Source organism: Mobula birostris, chromosome 5 (genome assembly GCF_030028105.1).
Source record: "Mobula birostris isolate sMobBir1 chromosome 5, sMobBir1.hap1, whole genome shotgun sequence".
Taxonomy (NCBI): domain Eukaryota; kingdom Metazoa; phylum Chordata; class Chondrichthyes; order Myliobatiformes; family Myliobatidae; genus Mobula; species Mobula birostris.
The window spans coordinates 45,487,410-45,510,738 of record NC_092374.1 but is presented as its reverse complement, the minus strand read 5'-3'; the positions used below and the strand labels follow the sequence as shown (position 1 = coordinate 45,510,738).

Sequence of the window (23,329 nt, the reverse complement as noted above, 5' to 3'; positions counted from 1 at the left end):
TAGATTCAGAGGAGTTTCCATAGAAAAATGTTAGCCCGAAATTCTCCATCTATTTCACAATTCTTGAAAAGGTTTACACAGCAGAGCACAAAGCAGACAAATTGCAAAACATGTCTGTAGAGTGATCCATGGGCAAAGGAGAGGGATCTAAATTCAAATTAAGCACGCTGGCTGGGAATATCACCATAGTTCTGAGCTATGATGGTTATTCCCAATTAATCACTCCTGGAGAATGTCCTGCTATAAGTGACAAGGATTGAATTAACGTGTGCATTATATGTACACCTATCAGTTGGTAATATTTATCTTCTATTACATGACTATCTTTCATTCTCTGTTTTTCATGCTGTAGATATAAACCTGATTTTGTGGTGAAATGGGCATAATTTCTGCCATTTCAGTTTCTCTGGACACGAAGCCTGCCAAATCTCTGTTTGTTCTTACTCTATAGGTGGATTTAATTTTTATTAATATTTTGTGAAGTAAATAGATTTGGTAGTGCATTTTTAGCCTTAAATTGTCATAGTCCTTAATCTGCATTCAACTCACTGGCTTGCTGAAAGCCAGAAATCAAACTTACCCACCTCTTCCCATGGAAGAGAAAGACAAGGCAGGTGGTTGTTGCACAGGACACATCTCTGATATGTTACTACATGATACCACAAAGGGAAACACCCAAACTTTCTAGAAGTTGCTGCCAATGTTTAGAACACTAGCTGCTTGAGACCATAGACAGGGACTGTGCAATCCTGACAGACAGATCTCTTGAGTGGTTCATTAATGCTGTTGGTGTTTTGGAGATCTACTGTGGACATAGCAATAGACAATAGGTGCAGGAGTAGGCCATTCAGCCCTTCGACCCAGCACCACCATTCACTGTGATCATGGCTGATCATCCACAGTCAGTATCCAGTTCCTGCCTTCTCCCCATATCCCTTCACTCCGCTATCCTTAAGAGCTCTATCTAACTCTTTCTTGAAAGAATCCAGAGAACTGGCATCCACTGCCTTCTGAGGCAGAGCATTCCACAGAACCTCAACCCTCTGTATGAAAAAGTTTTTCCTCAACTCAGTTCTAAATTGTGTACCCCTTATTCTTAAACTGTGGCCTCTGGTTCTGGACTCCCCCAACATCAGGAACATGTTTCCTGCCTCTAGCATGTCCAATCCCTTAATAATCTTATATAATCTTATAATAATCTTAAATAGCATTGAGTTGTAAAATCCATCCAAATGATTAATGCAAATAAGAAACTGAGCCCCTGGCATGCTGATGCCAACTAAGTCCTTTGATACATTGGATCTATGACCAGCAGTAAACTTTCAACCAGACTTCACACACCATCTCAAAGAATGCTTCTTCTTCATTTGCCTGTCACTCTACCTTCTTGGCAAGCTGACCTGCTCAGAAACCAACTGATCTGAAGCAAATAATTTGTTCAGGGTGGCAATCCATGGTATATGGAAAATCAAATGTCAGATCTAAACTAGTATTGCATGCTGAAATACCTAGCATGTATGTTGAGTTTTTTTTGTATAACATTAATCAGAGATCAGTGGTTTTGTTCCATGCATTGTACTAAGCTGTCCATTAAGCACCAATTGTAAGATGATATTTTTCCCATTTTGAAAAAAAACTAGAACAACACTGGCTCACAATGGGCCTCAGTATATACCATAAAATGCCTGCATGGATTGATGTTCTTTAAGTAATTGCGTGACTCATATTCTGTTCTCATTGAACAAGAATGTTATTTTCTGGAATCCTTACCAGATCTTTGGGTATCAAGTTCTTGCATTTCCATCTATTTTCATGTGAAAGCTATAATCAGTGATCTTGGCACAGAACAAAAGAAATGTGCTTAATGTGCTAATTTATGTCATATGCATGTATTTATCAAGATAGGTTTGCAGCAAGTGGCCCTCTAGTCACATCCACTTTCCTGACACATGCCTGAAATAACAGTTCTGTGTTATTTTGATCTTGGATTTCCGCAGGGATTCTCTTGATCTGCATAACCTAACGGGAGTTTTGTACATTCCCCTCAGAAGTTTACATTCTGATAATTCAGAGAGTGGCACTCACTTCTGAAAAATGGAAAGTAGTTAGTTTAAAATTTGTCTGCTGCAGGGAAGCTAACATTGCATCCTACGTTGTGTTTGCAGAAAGACAATAAATCAAGGCTTTTTATGTCCAATTGACAGGTTAAAAAAATCTTTAAATTTATTCTAACTTAGGCAAAATCTTTGTAGGTTATCTAGTTTTGAGTGTTGTGTATGGTATATTTTTTGAATGGGATGTGTTTGTTTCTGCTTGTACACCAATCATTGTGGAAGGACTTAGATTGGGAGAATGGGCAAAGAAGTGGTAGGTGGACTGTAGTGTAATGGAATGTATGGTTATGAACTTTGGTAGAAGGAATAAAGGTATAGACTATTTTATAAGTAGGGAAAATTCAAAAATCAGACGTGCAAAAGGAATTGGGAGTCCTTCTGCAGGAATCCCTAAAGGTTAACTTGTAGGTTGAGACGGTGGTAAGGAAGGCAAGTGCAATGTTACCATCCATTTCGAGACTGTATGGTCTTATTGGCACAAATACTCAGTTCATTTTGCTGGCCTTATTCTGTTATCCTCTTAGCATTGTCAAGGAGGATAACATGCATATGTAAGAAACATGGCATGCTATTGTGAAATGTCCTTTCAGCATAAAGTTAAATGAGTATGAGAAATGGGCCCACCATTGTAAGTGCAATTATGAAGAAAGCAAGGCAGCGTCTTTACTTAGGAATTTGCAGAGATTCGGCAAAGCAGCTAGAACTTCAACAGACTTCTATAGATGTGCAGCAGAGAGTATATTGATTGGCTGCATCACAGCCTGGTAAGGAAATGCCAATGCCCTTGAACAGAAACTCCTACAAAAAGTAGTGGATGCAGCCCAGTCCATTACAGATAAAGCCCTCCCAACCACTAAGCACATCTACAGGAACTGCTGTCGCAGTAAAGCAGCATCCACCATCACGGATACCCACCAGCCAGGACATGTGCTCTTCTCACTGCTGCCATCAGGAAGAAAGTCCATGAGCCTTCGTACTCATAGAAAGTTATTACCCCTCAACCATTAGGCTCCTGAACCAAAGGGAATAACTTCACTTGTCCCATCATTCATCATTGAAATGTTCCCACAGCCTATCGACTGAGTTTCAAGGATTCTTCATCTCATGTTCTGAATATTTATTTTTATCTCTTTCTTTTATTTATTATTTCTTTCTTTTTGTATTTGCAGAGTTCATTGTTTTTTGCACACTGGTTGAATGTCCAGGTTGGTGCAGGCTTTCATTGATTCTATCATGGTTATTCTATAGATTTATTGAGGATGCCTTCAAGAAAATGAATCTCAGGTGACATATATATATATATTTTTATTTTGAACTTTAAAATATTATAAAACATGTTGGGAACAGTCAGCTGATCAGACAGTACTTGCAAATAAGGAAACAGCTAATATTTCAGGTCAAAGACTGCAGAATTGGAAAAGAGAGAGAAAGATGCAGCAAGGATAAGCCAGTGGTCAAGTTTAAAATTGCAACATGAAGTTACTTTATTTTCTCTTTCACAGTTCTGGCAAGGGGTCCACAAACTGCAGCATTAACTCTGTTTCTGTTTTTACAGATGCTGCTTGACCTGTTGAGTATTTCAGGCATTTTCTACTTTTATTTCAGATTTCTAGCATCTGCAGTATGTTTTGTTTTAATTTTCATTGCATGCAAATGTCTGATGATCTATTAACAGAACTGAGCAAAACAACAGTATTTTGATTCCACAAAGCATTTCATAATTAAATATATAAATGAAGCAAACTGTATCAAGTAAATTAAATGAGTTCCCAAGTTTATAAATAAACCACTTCACTAGTTCTTAAGGAGACATATTTTGTTTTTATTCCAATAGGTTCAGGATCAAAACTGTCAGAAGCTTTGTGTTCTGTTCCTGGTGAAAATTAACATGTCCTTATGGAAAATTGTATAAAAAACAAATTAAGTATGTTGTAATTCTAGGGAGGTGTTTGCTCAAGCTAGCAAACATATGCCAATGCATAATTAGGAATAACAGCAAAGAGCTTAATAATGACACCCAGCAAGTTCAAGCACCATCTTCCTTCTTCGTTGTAAAGGTTAGTCTCCGGTCAATACTAGCCAATGATAGTGAACTGTTGTACTTATTAGAAATTGAAAATTTATTGCCACTTTTAAATTTTTAAGTTTTATTTCGTAAGGGGACAAATAGTGTCTTCACTTATTCTTAAGGAAACCCAATATATATTTTTAAAATTTCATTATATCAGGGGCAAGGGCAGTGTTTTGAATTTTTCCCCCCTCTGATGAAGTTGTAACTACTAAGTGAGAGAAGGTAGTGTTGACTGCTTTGTGAAGTTTTGAAATTATCACAGAAAGTTGCCAAGCATAGTCCGTAAGACATCGGAGCAGGATGAGGTCATTTGTCCCATCGAATCTGCTCCTCCATTTCATCATGGCTGATTTATTATCTCTTCCAAACCCACTCTCCTGCCTTCTACCTGTAATCTTTGATACCTTGACCAAGCAAAACTCGGCTAACCTGTGCTTTGAACATATTCATAGACTTGGCCTCCACAGCTGTTCGTGGCAATGAATTCCACAGATTCAGCACCCTCTGGGTAAAGAAGTCCCTCCTCATTTCTGTTCAAAAATGGATGTCCATCAATTCTGAGGCTGTCCCCTCTGGTCCTAGACTCACCCACTATATACACAAGATACACATCCTCTCCATCCCGGTGTCCTCTCTGTGGAATGCATGGGTTTTCACCTAGTGTTCCAGGTACCTCACACAGTCCAGACATACCAGTCTTTCCTTATGCTGTCTTTGACTTCCCTTGTCAGCCACAAATCCCTCATCCTCCCTTTAGAATACTGCTTCATCTTTGGGATGTATCTATCCTGCGCCTTCCAAATTGCTCCCAGAAGCTCCAGCCATTATTGCGCTGCTGTCATGCCTGATGGCGTCTCCTTCTGGTCAACTTCGGCCTGCTCATTTCTCATGCCTCTATAAGCCCCTTTACTCCACTATAATACTGATACATTTGACTTTATTTTGTCTCTCTCAAACCACAGGGTGAATTCTATCATATTATGATCACTGCCTCCTAAGAATTCCTTTACATTATGCTGCTTAATCAAATCTGGTTCATTACACACACCCAATCCAGAATTACCCTTCTTGTAGGCTCAACCATAAGCTCTTCTCAAAAGCCACCTTGTAAGCATTCGAAAAATTCCCTTTCTTATTATCGAGCACCAATCTGATTTTCCCAACAAGCAGCAAAATCCCCCATGACTGGGGGAATTACCCTTTTTACATTCCTTTTCTATTTCCTGTCATTATTTATATCCCACTACCTGACTACTGTTCAGAGGCCTCCATAGAACTCCCATAAGGGTCTTTTTACCCTTGTAGTTTCTTAACTCTACAAGGATTCTACATCTTCTGGTCCTATGCCACCTCTTTCTGAGGATTCGATTTCATTTTTTACTGTCAGAGTCACTCCATTTTGGAGACTTGGATGTTTATGTGAAAGAGAGGAAGAGTCTTTCTCTAAATGTTAGTTCAAACTAAACCCAATAAAAAAGAAATTGGGGTTTTGGTGAAACTGTGATAAAAGCTGACCTAATTTGGTATATAGAGACAAGATCTCATTTTGAAAAATTAGCCCCTTCTGAGGATGCTCACTGTGTGCTTAAAGATCTGTTCTGAATCTCTCCCACTGAGCATGACATTAGTGCCAATCCAACTGTTCTTGCAGAGGACCTCGCATGATTTCAGCCTCTGTCTTGTCCAAATATGTAATGGCTTAAGGGCAGGCATTCCATCTGGTTTGATCCTCTTTGAGTTTTGATGCAGTACTTTAATTGAGTTGGTTGCCTGTCCATCTCATAAATTGTCCTCATTGTTGTGGTCTGGAGACAATAGTGAACTCTGTGGACTTTAATATAACCACATGGTAGTTTTCATGGTCATTGTTACAAAAGCTCTAGTTTTGCTTCAGATTCTTTTGGTGAAATATATGTTTGTAGCTGCCATGTTGGAATTTTGACTTGTGTTTCTAGGCCATATCTGGCTTTAGAGCCAAAAACCTTCACCCCGTTGCTACCGTTCCCAGTGCTTATGTTTCTATGGCACTAGGAGGTGGACTGTCACTGCCCGCTTTCTATTTGCTTCACAACATGATGATAACCTGAGCTTCAGCTTCTGATTTTTTTTTATCTCTGAGATCCTGATTGAATTAACACAGTGAAGGTGCCTGGTGTTCAATAAGAGCATGTATAAGAAATGAGCATTTTTTTTGTAATAAAGTACTTTTTGGATGATTCTTGTACTGTTTCACAGGGTGCTTCTTTCTCCCAAAAGACCACCAAAATAGAACTCTTCCCCATGGGTCATGTAGCTGATTACTGTGCCCCAGAATTTCATTTCTTGGTTAGCTGTTAGTTATCTTTCAGTTAGAATCGTCAAATATCCAAACTGAATTTTCAAAATAAGCCAATATAAACCGTGACCAATGCCCTATAGTCTTGTGCCACGTCTGAAAGTTGGGAGCAGCAGGAGAAATGAACTTTGAGCTCACTCTGTTCATAAGATGAACGTATGGGTGGACCAGCTGGGTGTTCAGCTGAAGAATTGCTTTTGGAAATTCATTTGGGTTCTGAGATGAAGCTGTAGACTCATCAATTATCATCTGGAATGTGTATATTTTTGAATTAAAATTTTGCTGTTTCCATAGAGTAATTGGCCCAGACTTGCAGAGCATTATCCCTCATGGTTTCAGTCAGCAGTTCATGCAGAAGCCACTTCGGCAGCTGTTGTGTAATATTGGACTTGCAGCTTAATTTATGTTTGCAAGAGCATGTGAGTTCTGTTAGGGTCATTGCTGTCTAGGCCCACACTATGATTAGAACAATCTGTGATAATCTTTATGCATCTTATGTACTTGACCTCTCATTTAAATTTGTTTCAGAAAATTTGCATGTGACCTTTTTGCCTGTAACCTGATATATTGGGAACAAATTTAGTGGAGTGATCCAAATGGGAAAATAAGCCAGCTCCTATTTCTCGGCCATGAAATATGAAAATTCAAACACATAGAGTTAACAATTTTTCAGAGTGGAACACAGTACTCCCAGTGCACAGCCTCACCAATGAATAGTCCCTACTCCTAAACTCATTGTCCTGATTGAAGAAGGTGAGCATGCTAAATGGTGCATTCACCAGTCTGTCAACTTTGCATTTGTCCACCCAGAGCTCCTGATGATCCAGGCACACCAGGTCTTCCAGACCTCCAAGTTTGGCTTCAGTTATGGACAGTACAATGAGAGAACTTGCATTCCCAATTCAGCAATCCTCTGGAGCTTGTGAAAATTACTTCAGTGTGCCTGTGACCAAAAATCCATCTGCTTCAAGACACATCTTGGATGCCCATTTGCATGCACCAGGATTTCTGTCATGCAAGATATTTCAGGGATAATTAATGTTCTTGGTGTCTCATTACACTGTTGTAGCCATATCACTTAGGCAAGCAGAAGAAAAGTTGAGTATGGTATACTCTTGAGTATGGCAGAAAACTGACGTGTGTTGTGGAGCAGCGGGACCTGGAAGTACAAGTGCACATTTTACTAAAAGTGGTCACACAAGTAGATAGGGTGGTGCAAAAGGCAATTAGCATCAATCAGGGCAGCAAGCTTCAGAGTAGGTACATTACTGTGCAGTTTTTTAAGTCATTGGTAAGGCTGCATTTGGAGTATTATGTACAAATTTGGTCACCCGGTATTAGGAAAGACATTGTCAAGCTGGAGAGTGTGCAGAAGAGACTTGCGAGGATGTTGCCTTGCTTAGAGGGTTTGAGTTTTAGGGAGAGTTTGGCCATGCTGAAACTTTATTTCATGGAGCACAGGAGACTGAGAAGCAGCTTCAGCACATCTCTGAGGCGGACAGTCATCTTCTCCCCAGGTTTGGGGAATCTAATACTAGAGAGTACAGAGCAAGGTAAAATGTAAGAGACATGAGAAGTAAGTTCTTTACACAGTGGTTAGTAAGGACCTGGAGTGGGCTGCCAGAGGAAGTGGTTGAGATGGGTAAAATTGCGACATTTAAGTGGCATTTGGATAGGTGCATGGAGTGGAAGGTCTTGGAGGGGTATGGGCATCTGGACTAGCAAGGAGGATGCTATGGTCAACATGGACTAGTGGGGTCGAAGGGCCTGTTTCTATGCGGTATTACTCTATGGCTCCATCCAGATGTCCAATACCACATTGGTTTGTTGATGCTGAGCTTTCATAAAATTCATAGTCGTACAGCAGGGAAACAGGTCATTCAGCCCATTTGTTTATGCTGATGTGTTGGCCAGTGAGCCAGTCCCATCCGCCCATAGCCTTTTAAACTTCTCCTATCCATGTACTTATCTGTATTGTGCTCAGGTCAACTCCTAAAGACTTCCCCAGAATGATTTTGAACTTGATTTATTTCAAATTTTAGGTCTCTACTACCTATTCCTTAGATTTTCATCTTGATGACAGAGACCCTACCATCATGAGCACCATGAATTGCATTTTTTCCGACATTTTACACTGTCTTGCTTTGGCATTGCACAAGACTGGCTGTGAACCTGCTAAAAGCATCGATAGAGCATCTGGTTCCTTGTGAATACCTTTCTACTCCAGCCTTGTATTAAACATTGAAAGGCTATAAAAAGATTTCACAATAAAAGACGTAAAATACGTTACAGTCAAGATAGGTTCAGGAGCAGAAATAGAGAAAGGGAAACAAAGCAACGAAGATAAAGTAAGAAGCAACACATTTAGAAATCCTTTACCAAGAACAGACTTGCAGGAAGGTAACTCCACGGTTCTAATTGCCCCCTGTCTTGACCTCCAATGCTGAGTTCATGTTAGGACATAATCATTATTACTAAAAGTGTCATTATAAAATGACAGACCAGACCTAATTATATGTACATCACACATCACAAATTGCTCCTGCAATTTCATGACACTTAACGGGAATGTTGACAGAATGTCGAGTGAAGCCTATAGTTAATTCAATGTTGTTGATTTGCAACTTATGATTTCCCTTACTTTACAAAAATTGCTGTTTTTCAATGCATTGGTAGTAAGAGGAGCTTTGTGAACTTGCCATAATTATTCCAAGAGTGAAGATTACAACACTGGAGAAATCTGGGGAGTTCAAGTAGCATATATATACTACTTGAACTCCCCAGATTTCTCCAGTGTTGTAATCTATATATAGAGTGTTGTAATATATATATATATATAGAGAGAGAGAGAGAGAGGGAAATATAAATGAGAATAGTTAACATTTCAGGTCAGCAATGATTCATCAGGCCATCAGTATTTCAGGTATCATTTCAAATTTCCAACATCTGTAGTATTTTGATTGTGTGTCTTAGTTTCCTTCATCAGTATCTGAGAAATTGTTTCTCATAACATAAATTATATCATTCTGGTAATGTCCTAAATCCTTGAGCTTATATACATGTGTACCAGCTGGAGAGGTAGCTATCAATGCACAGCCTTCAGCTCATGACATAGTTGCATCTGTGTGCTGCCAATTAAGCAAGCTGCTGTCAATTAAGTCTGGTTTTCCTGGAAACTACTAAACCGAGCTTTCCCTCTGAGTTCAAACAAATGAAGCTACTGCAGCACAGGGTATGGATGTCAGAAGAATGCCTTGATGTGAACCATTGTTTCAACTTGATGTGGTTTGCCGCAAGACTTCTAAGAGTTTGCAAGTACATGCACACAGTAAAGAATTAACTTCCACACTGTATATTCTGAGAAACTTATGGTACTAATCAGTCCAAATGTTGCCCCAGTCCTTTTCCAAAATATTCCAGATGTTTTTCTTCTGTTGAAGCAGTTTGATCAAAGTTTCATAGATGAAAAAATCAAATACTAAGAATATACAAAAAAGTAGAGTATGCTACTATTTGGGAAAATCTAGCTTGGACGTTTAATTAAATTGGGGCACCATGGTAGCATTGGGGTTAGTGTAACGCTATTACAGTTCAGGACGTCAGAGTTTGGAGATCAATCCTGGTGTCATCTGTAAGGAGTTTGTATGTCCTCCTGTGCAATTCGTGGGTTTTCCCCAGATCCTCCCATAGTCCCAACGATGCACCAGGTGGGTTAATTAGCCATTGTAAATTGTCCAGCGAATAGGATAGGGTTAAATAGGGGTTGTTGGGAGTTGCTGGGTGGTGTGGCTCGGAGGGCCAGAAAGGCCTATTCTGCACTATAGCTCAATAAATAATTTTAAAATCGGTAGAGTAACGTTTTCAAATTTAGATCACTGTGGTCCATGAGTGAACAGATACTTAATTTTTATTGGTTTTTGTTCAGTTAGACACTGCCTGTCTAATTACTTAGCCAAAACACTGGTGATCCATAACTATACAAGAAGTCCACGTCCAACCTATGGAAGGCTATTTTAAGAGCAGAAAAAACAATTCTGAATGAAGTTAGAAACTGACTTGGAAGCGTGTAACTCTGGCAGGGTTTGCAGGCCATTACTTCCTACAAGGCGAAACCTAACATCGTGAATAGCTCTGATGCTTCACTTCAAGGTGACCTCAATGCTTTTTACGCACGCTTTGAAAGGGATAAGAAAACTACACCTCTGCGAATCACTGCAGCATCCGCTGACCCTGTGATCTGTCCTGGAGGCTGACGTCAGAATATCTTTCATGAGGGTGTACCATCTCAAGGTATGAGGCCCCAAAGGAGTTCCTAGTAGGGCACTGAAAACCAGTTCCAACCAACTGGTAGGCATGTTCAAGGACATCTTCAATCTCTCACTGCAGCTGCTTCAAAACGGTGGCGATTATACCAGTGCCCAAGAAGAGTATGGTAAACTGCCTCAATGACTATTACCTGGTTGTACTCACATCTACTTGTGATGAAGTGCTTTGAGTTGTTGGTCATGGCCAGCATCAACTCCTGCCTAAGCAAGAACCTGGACTTGCTGCAATTTTCCTATTGCTACAATAGGTCTTCAATGGATGCAATCTCACTGACTCTCCACTTGGCCTTGGATCGCCAGGACATTACTAATACCTTTGTCAAGCTGCTGTTTATTGATTACATCTCAATGTTTGACACAATTATACCCCAGTATTAATAAATAAGGTCCAGGCCGTAAGCCTCTGTGCTTCCCTCAGCAACTGGATTCTTGACTTCCTCGTCGGGAGAGCACAATCAGTGTGAGTCGAAAATAACATCTCACCCTTGCTGAGAATCAACACAGGCACACCTCAAGTGAGTGTCATTAACCCATTGCTTTACTCTCTCCACACCCACGACCATGTGGCGAGGCACAGCTGAAACACCACCTGTAAATTTGCCAATGACACAACTGTTGACAGAATTTCAGATAGTGACACGATAGCATACAGGAGTGAGATAGATCAGCTAGCTGCTTGAGTGGTGCCACAACAGCAAGCTCACACTCAGTAAGTCCAGGGAATTAATTGTGGACTTCAGGAAGGGGTACTCAAGAGAACGCACCGGTGTTCATCGAGGGATCAACAGTGGAAAGGGTGGGCTGTTTCAAGTTCCTACTATAGCTGTCAATGTCTCTGAGTATCTATCCTGGGCCCACTACATTGAAGCGATTACAAAGGAAGCACAACAGCAGCTATATTTAATTAGGAGCTTGAGGAGACTTGGTATGTCACCAAAGAATCTCACAAATGCCTACAGATGTACCAGGGAGAGCATTCTAATTGGTTGCATCACCATCTGGTATGGATAAGCCACTGTACAGCATTGGGAAACACTGCAGAAGTTGCATACTCAGCCAGCTTCATCATGGACACCAGCCTCCCCAGCATTGAGGACATCTTCAAAACGCAAAGCCTCAAAAAGGCGGTGTCCATCATTGAGGACCCTCATCAACCAGGACATGTGCTCTTCTCATTGCTACCATCAAGTGGGAGGGACAGGAGCCTGAAGACACATACTGATCGTTTTAGGGTCAGCTTCTTCCTCGTTCACCATTAAACTTCTGAATGGACAATGAATCCATGAGCACTACCTCACTATCGTTATTTTTCTTTCTTTTGCTTTCTTCATGCAGTGCTTTATTTAATTATATAAATATATGTATTTCTAACTGTATTTATATTTTTTAAAGTTTGTATTGCATTGTACTGCTGCCCCAAAACAACACATTTCATGACATATGCCAATAATATTAAGCTAGATTCTGATTCTGCTTCTGGCTCCTGGACTGATGCTGTCAATACTCAACAGCTCGGGTTGTATCTCTGGGAAGAAAAAGGGTTTTGTCTCTCTCACTGTGGATGTGGCCTGACCTACTGAGTATTCTCTCGCATATTCTGTTTACATATTGGATTTTACAGTTTAAAAAAATTAATTTTAACTTGTTCTATTTCTGCAAGAGAATGTAGAAGACCCTACCTGCCACACTCTCTCTTCTACAGCCTCCAATTAGCCAAAGTATACAATAACCTGAAAATATGTACTACCAAGCTCAAGAGCAGTTTCTGTCCTGCTGTTATAAGACTATTAAATGGTTCTGCAGAATAAGATAGGCTCTTAACTTCATAATCTACCTTTCTGTGGCCTTGTACCTTATTGTCTGCCTGCACTGCACTTTCTCCGTACATGGAACAGTTTATTCTGTTAGCCTTTTCACTTGTGCTGCCTCATTTCCCTGTTGTAGTGAAATAGTTTGGACGGCAAACAAAATTAAGTTCTTTAATGTACCTCTGTGCATGTGATAATGCTAAACCAACTTGCTATTTTCTGTTTTCTGATTTGCTTTAGTGGAAACAGAACCTTCTTTGATTCCTTGAAAGGATTTTGAAGATAAATATCCTCTCTAGTTGCAGTAGGTTCGATCAGTTGGGCAAGACTATTTCTGTGAATCAGTAGATTTTGAAGAACTCAAGTGTATCAGTAAAATTTCTTTTTGTCATCCAAATTATTTTAAGTCCATTTCTGAGGTGTATCCCACCCTTTGTATAAGTGCTTGTGTTTTTTTTTCATGTCAGTCTCAAATTGATTGAGATGCCTCAAACACATTTTGGACTCCAGTTGTGGTTGATTCTTTGATCAAATTAATTTTCCAGTGCTGTCTTCAAGGAGGTTACCAACCTGTACTAATCTTGGCTTGCTTGATTAGGGCTCAGTAGTTTCCTGCCACAAGTGCAGAGAGCATTTTTTTTTGTTTTGTGTCATTGTCTTTGCAGCTTAGAATTTAGGAGCATGCTGCAATCAAGGAATTGTTTAGTTGTGTTATTGATTACAGATTTTTCTTCGGTTCTTTTTCAGGTGTAATAATCGAACCCAATGTGCCGTTGTTGCTGGACCTGATGTGTTTCCAGATCCGTGCCCAGGGACATACAAGTATTTGGAAGTTCAGTATGAGTGTGTTCCTTACAGTAAGTGTGATCTAGAATTTGCATTTACAAACGTACTTGAGTCTTTTACTGAGATTTTCACCCAAATCTTATTCTTTTTTTTGTGTTGGCATAAATATTTGGAAAACGTTCTAAGCCAAAGGTCAATATCAAAGCTCCATATGTCACATAGTAACCAAAAATTGCAGATTGAGGCACTGTGAATCAGCAGTACAGCTCAGCTCAGCTGCTGCTTTTCATAAAGCCCTAAACTATTTAAAAATGATTATATAGGTGGATATGTCTCAGGGAATGGTGCTGTTTTTTTCCCCCCCTGTGTATGGACTGGTTAATTCGCTGATCTCTTTACATCCCACCTTAAAAGTGACATTAAGTGAAATGTGAGTGGCAGTGACTCATCCTCGAGTTGGTACAATATGGGACTTTTTATAAAATTTAAAAATAATTCAATGATGGTAATACACACCCGGTGGCACCTGTGGGAAGAGAAGCAGAGTCAACATTTCAGATCAAAGAAATGTCACTGACCGAAAATAGCAAACCTCCACAGATACTAACTCACCTGAGCAGTTCCAGCATTTCCCCTTAAATTTCCGGTGTCCAGCAATCCTTTGTATGTTTTTTTTGTCACGTTTGTAATGAGCTACCATGAGATCCTATATTGTTTTTGCTTTGTGCTTTAAAAACCAGTTTTCACCAGAGTTCCCCGCTTCAATATTCTGGAATGCATCAGCAGTCACTGTGAGGATAACTTAGCTTCTGGCATCATTATCTGCTAATGATGAGCGTTGATAGAAAGTGTTCCTTGTTGACTTGGCTAAATGCAGCAGGAAAGTACTGACATACTATGTAATGTGCCAAATATCTTTTCAGCCTTTATAAATACTTATTTGTTCTATTTAATCCAGGATTAAGTTTATAGCAACTGAAAAATCTCTTTCACTTTATCATTACAAATTTCAGCTTCTTGACTTATCTGACTTGAATATCTTCACTGTTAATTTGTGTGCTCTGTATATATTTATTTTTTTCAGAAATCAATTCTGATTTGGCACATAAGTGTATCAATCTGCCATCTCCAGTTGCCATGTCTGGAGCAAGGTTTATTGCATGATTGGCAAAAGCACATGCTGAATTGGGATCCTGATACAAACGTGGAAGATGTGTGGTTAATTAGTTAGCATGGCTCTATAAATGATTATTACTGCTACTAAAAGAAGCCTATTTGTTTTCTCAGTTTATGGTGACCTTGCAAAACAGAATGTGTGTGGATTAAAATAGAGCACGTTGCACACATACTGAGATATTTAATTGGTGTTCATTGCATTGCAATGGACAGAAAGGTCTGTTAGCATGGGGGAGAATGACCTAGTTAACTAATAGCTCATGACTTAAGGAACTGAGGTAGGTGAATCACAGGACAAAACTGGAAGTATAGAATAGGATGTGATATATTTGAGTATATGTTCATATATTGGCCTCAATTCTGCAGTCACTGATGAAGTATCAAGTGTTTCTACTGACCTTATAAAAAGCTACCCAGAGTTCTGGTGAGCTTGGCAGCATGGACTTCTCTTTTTCCTCTGTGTCGGATATCAGTTTAGGTCTCTGATTTCCAGCAGCACTGATATTATCAAGCAATGCATGCAGCCAGTCAGATGGAAGAATTTTCATAGTCCTACACCAAGAGGCTGATTGACCCACTGAGGCTGCACTCATCATCAAGCACCCGTTTATGCTAATGCTACACTCTTCAAATTCCTATCAACTCCCCCTAGATTCCCCCACTGATCTCTATACTATGGGCGTTTTACAGCAACCATTTTCAAACCGATCCACTCATCTTTGCTATGTGGGAGCAAACTGAAGCACTTGGGCAAACATGCACAGTCAGAAAGAGAACGTGGGCAGTACTGAGGCTGGGATTGAACCCAGGTCGCTGGGGCTATGAAAGAGAAGTGTAACTGGAGTGAATGTTGATCTCTTAGAGGATGTTGCTAAGGAGTTAACAATGGGAGATTTCAATGGCAGAAACCTTAAATAATTATTTTGAATGATTCTTTAAAATAGAAAAATACCAATGATATCCCAACAGTGGTAGATAGCAAAATGGTTAAAGGGTGGATGGAAACTAAAGGAATTTTATTTTGTTCCCAAAGGGAACTGAATAATAAACAAAAGGACTTAAGGCTGACAAATCACCCTGTACTCAATTGCCATATAAGGAGTGGCTGCAGGATAATGAATGCATTGTAATCTGCCAAAATTCCTTGGATTTATTTTTATTATGTTTAGATTATTTGGCAAAACATTGCCTAATTGGCCCTTCAAGCCACACTGCCCAGTAACCTCCGACAGCCCCAATTTAACCCTAACCTAATCATCAGACAATTTACAATGACCATATTAACCTGCCCGGTTTGCCTTTTGACTGTGGAAGGAAACGGGCAGATATGAAGAAAAGCCATGCATTCCATGAGGAGGATGAACAGAGACTCCGAACAGAGGACACCGGGATTGAACTCCAAACTCTGCCATGCTAATCACTGCACTCCTGTGGTGCCCCAACAAGTCTTTGCCAAATTCGCTTGAGTTCTTTGATTACATAACATGCAGGGTGAATCCCTCATTTGAAATACCACAAAAAATCCAGATATTCTAGGTCTGCTGTGGGAAAATTGTATGCTAAGGCTTTTCGATTTCATAACATAGAAGAAAGAGAGGAGATATTATAGAAACATGTAAAATTATGAAAGGATAGATAAGATGGAGGTGGGAAAGTTTTTTCCAATGGAAGGTGAGACCTGAACTAGGGGACATAGCCTCAAGATCTGGGGGAGTCAATTTAGGACAGAGATGAGGAGGAACTGCTTTTCTCAGAGAGTAGTGAATCTGTAGAATTCTCTGCCCAATGAAGCAGTAGAGGCTACCTCAGTAAATGTATTGAAGACTAGGTTGGATAGATTTTTGCATAGTAGGGGAAATAAGGGTTATGGGGAAAAGGCAGGTAAGTGGAGATAAGTCCATGGCCAGATCAGCCATGATTTTATTGAATGGCAGAGCAGGCTTCATGGGCCAGATGGCCTTCTCCTGTTCCTATTTCTTAAGTTCTTATGTTCTTATTTGAGGAAGAGGTAAAAAGGTTTGTTGGCACAAAAGGTGTGAAAATATGTTGGGGTGCGAGCAGGAATATGGGTTTGAGACAGAGGCTCAGCCATTATTGCACTGAATGATGGTGTGGGCACAAATAATTGGATGGGCTATGCTTCCTCTTTTCCATGTTTCATATTTTCACTTTGAATTCTGGAGGGCATTCAATAAGATTACTACAAGAGGTAAGCACAGGTGGAGTTGGGGTAACTTTTTTTTAGTATGGATAGGGGTCTGGTTAATTAGCTTGAAACAAAGTCGGGATAAGTCAGCACCATTCAGATTATCATTCGTGTACTGGTGAGTTGCCATACGGATCAGCTTTGGGTCCTCATCTGTTTACTATCTATATTAATAACCTTGATGAAGGGAGTCAGTGCTGATGTTTCAAAGATGTGCAGGTTGTGAGAGGGACATGAAGAGGGAAGCAGGTGCAGTCACTATATTTGAGAGGCATTTAGACAGACACAAAGGGGGAAGATGTAGAAGAACGTGGATCTAAAGCAGGCAAAAGGAATGAGTGTAGATGGGCGAAATTGTTGATATGACTGTGATATGCTGAAGGAACACGCACAAAATGCTGGAGGAAGTCAGCAGGCCAGGCAGCATCTATGGAAAAGAGTGTAGTTGACGCTTTGGGCCAAGGCCCTTCATTGGGGCTTGTTTCTGAGTTGTACATCTCTGACTCAGAGATGCTATGGGGGGGGAGGGGGTTTACAGGATGAATGCTGAGGGTTGCTTCCCAAAGCAATTATTTGAAACTTTGAAGGCTAATCAAAGCAACCAAATGAGTTTTCAAGAAAAATGGCCTATTCCTATACTGTTCTATTCAATACTCATGGTTGGAAAATTGGGGTTCAGGCTGAACTAATATTCAAAGTGTCAAAATTTTCTCTCAGAAAATGTAATGTTCATGTGTATTGGCTGATAATAATGTCTTTGGAAGGTGATTGTGAACAAGGAGAAACATCAGGAATGTAAGTTGTACTCGAAGAAGAAAAATCCATCTATTTATATCTCCTTGTAACTCAAGCCTCTCCAGTTCCAGTAACACCTTTGTGAAACTCTCCTGCTTCCTTTCCCACTGAATGACATCCTTATATCAGGCTGATAGGACCGTGCAGAGTACTCCTAGTGCTTTGTTTGAGTAGCCTGCCTTTCATACATGGAATGATTTTAACAGTTGGATTTTTAAGAAGATCTAACCATATTGAATCAATGCAGTTCTGGTTTGGAACCCTACCCAAGGTATTTTGTGAAGATAGCTGGCTTCAGTAAACTTTGCCTCAATCATTATGCTCTAAAGCCATTATAATTATTTACTTTGTTAACTTTTAGAGAAAAATATGTAAAATTCAGTAAAACTACATCACTGATTAGGTGGACTAGTTAGTGTATTTGGAAGAAGCCAAGACATTGAATGATGTGAGAGGTAAATATTTCCTACAGATGTGTTAGAATCCAATTTATTATTACTGAGTTAAAATATGAGACTTGTTCTTTTGTGGTAGCAGTAAAGTATAATACTGGCAAAAGTCTTGGGTGTGTGTGTATGTGTGTGTGTGTGTACATACACACACACACACATATCTATATATATATATATCTGTGTGTGTGTGTGTATGTATATATATTTTTTTAAAAAAGAGATAGATACTGTATATAGCTAGGGTGTCTAAGACTTATGCATGGTACTGTAGTAATTTTATGTATTGCATTGTTCTGCAAAAAAAAAATTTCATGACACAAGTAATAAATTCTGATATGGGTCTCTACTGTAGTCTGAGAGTGGGAAAGGAACAGGGAAAGGGGAATCATTGTTGGGAAAAGAAGAAGGAGAGGGAAAGGAGCAGGAAGCACTGGAGAGACATTCTGTATTGATCAATAAACCAGTTGTTTTGAATCAAATTACTTTGCCCAGTGATCTGCTCCTGTGCCATCCCCTGCCCCCGGCCCTTGACACTCATTCTCTGCCAACTGCCCCAAACCCCTCCCACAGCACTCCACCCTCACTATTCCCAGCATCCTATGCTCCCACCGGGCCAGAATTACAGACTCACTCTCTGCACCATACTGTAAAATTACTATAAATTTCAAAAATAAATAGTACACAGAAAAACAAATTAATCTTAAAGAGTTGATAAACTGTTTAGAAATCTGATAGAGGAGTGGAAGAAGCTGTTTCATAATCATTGAGAGTGGATCCTCAGGGTCCTGTACCACCTCCCCAATGGTAGTAATGAGAAGAGGGCATGTCCCACTTGGTCCTCCATGATAAATGCTGCATTCTTGAGGCACTGTCTCTCATAGATGTCCTTGATGGGGAGAGTTGTCATCATGATGGAGCTTGCTAAGTCCATAACCTTCTCCTGCCTCTTACAGGCCTGTGTATTGGACCCGCCGTATAAGGCAGCAATGTAACCAGTCTGAATACTCTCCACAGTACACCTATAGAACTTAGTAAGAGTCTTTGTGACGTACATCTCCTCAAACTCTGAAAAAAGTAGTGGCACTGACATACCTTCTTCATGATTAGATTAGATTATGAGAACACTCAGTCCTCGTTATTGTCATTTAGAAATGCACACATGCATTAAGAAATGATACAATGTTTCTACGGAGTGAACTCACAGAAGGCAAGACAAACCAAAGACTAACACTGACAGAACCACCTAATTATAACATATAGTTACAGCAGTGCAAAGCAATACCATAATTTGATGAAGAACAAACCATGGGCACGGTAAAAAAAAAAGTCTCACAGCGTCCAAGTTGATCGACTCCTGAGTCCCCGATAGCAGGCGGCAAAAGGGAGAAACTCCCTGCCATAAACCTCCAGGCACTGTCAACTCGCTGATGGCTTGGAAGCAGCTGACCACAGCCGACACTGAGCCTGTCCGTCCGAAAACTTCGAGCCTCCAACCAGCCCCTCCGATACAGCCTCCCAAGCACCAACCTGTGCCGAGCGCCTTCAACTTCGCCCCGGCCGCTGAAACAAGCAAAGCCGAGGATTTGGGCCTTCTGCTCCGGAGATTCCGGTTACCACACAGTAACAGCGGCAGCGAAGCGGGCATTTCAGAAGTTTTCCAGATGTTCCTCTGTACTCTCATGTACGTCTCCATCAAATCAGAATTGTGCACGGTCCCCTACTTGACAGATTACAGATATCATTCACCGGAGAGGCCGCGCACGTTGCCGTCGCGCGGCCATCTTCTCTTCCATCTTTTGATTGCATCAATGTGTTAGACCCAGATTAGTGGTTGGAGTTTTTTTTTACTTCATCTTGTTGATGACCAACATTAAAGCAGACACTGTTTCCCATTATTCATTCCACAGACCTATCTCACCACCACACTCCCCATGAACTGGGTTCAAATTGTTTCACCGCAGACTGTTACTAACCTTTACCATGGCAAAGATCTCCATGTTTAAAGTACAAAACAGCAAAGAGTAGATCAAATGTGGACCCTCTCTACAAACTTCATTTTTTTTTTGGTTCATAATCTCCCCAGTTGCAGAGACGTGAAGAGGAATGCAAACGGTAACCAGATTACAATGCTGCAGTGACACCTCTACTTTTTTCTGCATCTCTTGTCATTTTCTGCAAAGTATTGTTCACTGTCTATTGTAGAGGTCCATTACAGTTATGCACACAGATACATGATTGTGCACTGTATCTAGTGGGAAATTATTTTTAATTTCACAATATTCCTTGAAAGATAGTATGTTTAGGATGACATTTAAATATAGTTTCTTGAACTATCAAGCACTGTTGAAGGGACCACAATTTTCTTATGCTTCTCTTCAAATGTCACAATGGTACTATTAGGGGAAGTACGAGAGTGGCTGAGGTCCAGTCTGAAGCAAAGCAGGAATTAAACAAATTGCACAATAGTTTAGTTGCATTTGTGAGTTTCATGGTACTAGAAGTGTTGCTGACATGCCAACTTAGAAATGTAGGAGAAACTGGTCAACAGTTTTAAAAGTACAAGCTGACACTGATTTATAAAAACCTATCACCTGGAGAGTGGTTCTGATTACACAGCCTTTGTCTTGCAAAATAGTCTTGCCAAACAAGGAAGCCCGCAGGCAAAATCCATTTCTTGAAGATGTAAAATTGATTGACCATTATATGAATTGTGAGGGGTGTACAGCTCTAAGGAGTGCATCAGAAATGGTGCATTTTGTTTTTATATACAAATGTAAAGTAAAACTGAAATGACTTGAGAATGGTACCTTTTTCAAAGTCCAGTTTTACAGTTGTTTTGGATCCCACCGCCCTCTTCATGCTGTCACACTTACCCTCCCTTCATTAACTAGGTGTCTTTTCTTGTTCTTTCTCTGACTTCAAGACTCAGTTTAATCTGAGAGAACTGCCATGTCCTCCAGGCAATCACCTCTATATCTCTTCTCTGCCACATTGCTTCTTCCTGCTCTCCTCACAGTTCAGGATAGTGTTATCTTTCTTCATCTACTTCTTAACACATCTCTCTTTTTCCACCCTTTCATTCCTCCTCCTGTATTACCGTGCTGTCTGATCTCCCACATTGGCTTCCTTCATGCTTGTGATAATGCTTTCTGCAATCCACTTTCTCTTCTAAATTCCTTGAGTTGTGCTAGTTACGAGTTGAATTGAGATTCACCTTCATGCCCAGCTCCCAGCCTTCAATGGCATGCTCTAATATCGTGCAACTCAGACACTCAAGACTATACAGAAACCAGCTGTTCGTTCTTTGTTATAAAGTGTGCTGGGTTTTAACAGTTATTCATGTCTTTTGTCCCAAGAGTGCAAAAAAAAAAGATTCTTTTGAGGTGTGGTGATTACTAGACATGTGAGAATGTTGCACCTAAATAGATAATTTGTTAGCAATAATTGCATATTAATTTGGTAATCGTATCGTGCTCTTTTCCACCTATTAACAGCATGCCATGTTGTTCAGCTGCTTCAAGAGCCACATGGGTGCAGTCTACCAATGAAATGTGAAAAGGCTTGTCAGCTTCTCCAACTGTGATCGCTGCATCTGGCATTGATTTTAAAGTATTTAGTAGCATGTCATAACAGGATGTCTATAATATCACTGATGTTGCAGTGAGCTGAAAAATTGATTGATCATTGCAAAGTTTCTGCACTTTCTTCAAAGGAACCTTCACAGAAAAAGAAGAGTTGATTGCCTTTCTCAATGTAATTGAATTGTTAGAAGAATATTTACGTTGTTCCTTCATTAAATTTCTAATTCCAGCAGTTTTCTCAGTGACTTGCACTTTCAACACAATGCTCCTTAAAGAGCACAGTGTAGCTGTTCAACCTTGGTAACCACTTTGCTGGATTAGTAGACTCTGATGCAAACCCCCGACACAATGAAAGAACACTGAAGTAGATCAGCTGTGCCTTGAGGGATGATGGCAAGAGTTTACAACTTGGTGTTTGAGTTCTGCTCAATGCAATGCTCCACTTTGCAGATTGGATCACACTATGTGTGGTTTAAAAACAAACAATTTTGTAATTGTCCCAAGTTAGTTAAATCTTTCTTTCTGTCATTATGTGATGTTAGCACACATTTAAAATCTCTCCCATCTCTGGTTATGTTGAGGTAGGTTCTTCTCTGGAACCCTTCCATTAATTGCCATGTTGTGAGAGGCATGCAGCATGCTGTGTGCTCCAGGCAATCACATCTTGTGAAATAAGGCACTGCATTTAAATAGTGACATTTACAACCTCAGGACATTAGACGAGAGGCACTGATTTATTTTTAATGCTGAAATGAAGCAGTCAATTTGTAAATAGCAAACTTCATTAAAAATCATTGTGATAATGAGTGGAGCACCTCTTCCTTTAGCAATGCTGGTGAAGAATAAGTATCCAACATGAAATCCTTCTGTCCGAAAGCATATCAATAAATTTCTGCATTAATCTTGCCCATAGGCAACCCATCCGATATATCAGAAATTGGTAAAGAGGGAAAAGATGTGGAAGATTATAAATATTTGGAGTCAATTGGCTGATGCAAGGGGTTGCAGATGCTGGAACTGGGACCAACATCCAAAAAGCTAGATAAACTCAGTGGGTCAGATAACATCTATGGAAGGAAATAGACAGTTGACATTTCAGGTAATGACCCTTTATCAGGACTAGTGATGAAGATGAGCTGGTCACGTTTGCCATTTGCGGGAGCTTCTTGGATGCAATCTTGGCTGTGCAATTTCCTACATTACACAGTGACCATCTTTCATAAGTATAGCTACTTAATTGGTTGGAAAACACTTTGAGTTGTTCTGGAGTACTATTTCAATGAATCAGTCAAGTTGTTTTTTGTTTAAATTGAAATGGGTACTTTATATTTGTTTTTCTGTTTTCCTCCAAGATTTTTGTCAATTCTGTCATCCATTGCATTCTGTAAAAGTCCCAGCATATTTCCTTCAATGGGAACAAAGAGTTGAACTGTGAACAAACCAGGCATGGAGATGCTGTCCTTACATCTTACGTTATTGATTCAAGCTAAGATCTCTGTCAATAAACTGTAATACAAGCAAATTGTTTCTTTCTCTGTCTATTATCAAGACAGGTGAATGGATTTTAGTTTTTCCATTTCATTATATTGCAAAAATGTATTTCCCATATTAAGTTTTTAATCCGGAGAGCCTACCTGAAACTATAAGAGAGAAAAAGATGTGTAGTTAATTACTGGCAAT

At 39.9% G+C, this 23,329-nt stretch overlaps 1 protein-coding gene across 6 annotated transcripts in view; it reads left to right on the top strand.

Annotated features, from left to right (window-relative positions):
- Positions 1 to 23,329, top strand: part of LOC140197677 (adhesion G protein-coupled receptor L3-like) — a 587,218-nt gene that overhangs the window by 332,985 nt on the left and 230,904 nt on the right. For all 6 annotated transcript variants that reach the window (XM_072257981.1, XM_072257983.1, XM_072257978.1 and 3 more), the window contains one exon: positions 13,401 to 13,510. In XM_072257981.1, the coding sequence (XP_072114082.1) occupies positions 13,401 to 13,510 (110 nt within the window). The remainder of the gene's footprint in view (positions 1 to 13,400; positions 13,511 to 23,329) is intronic.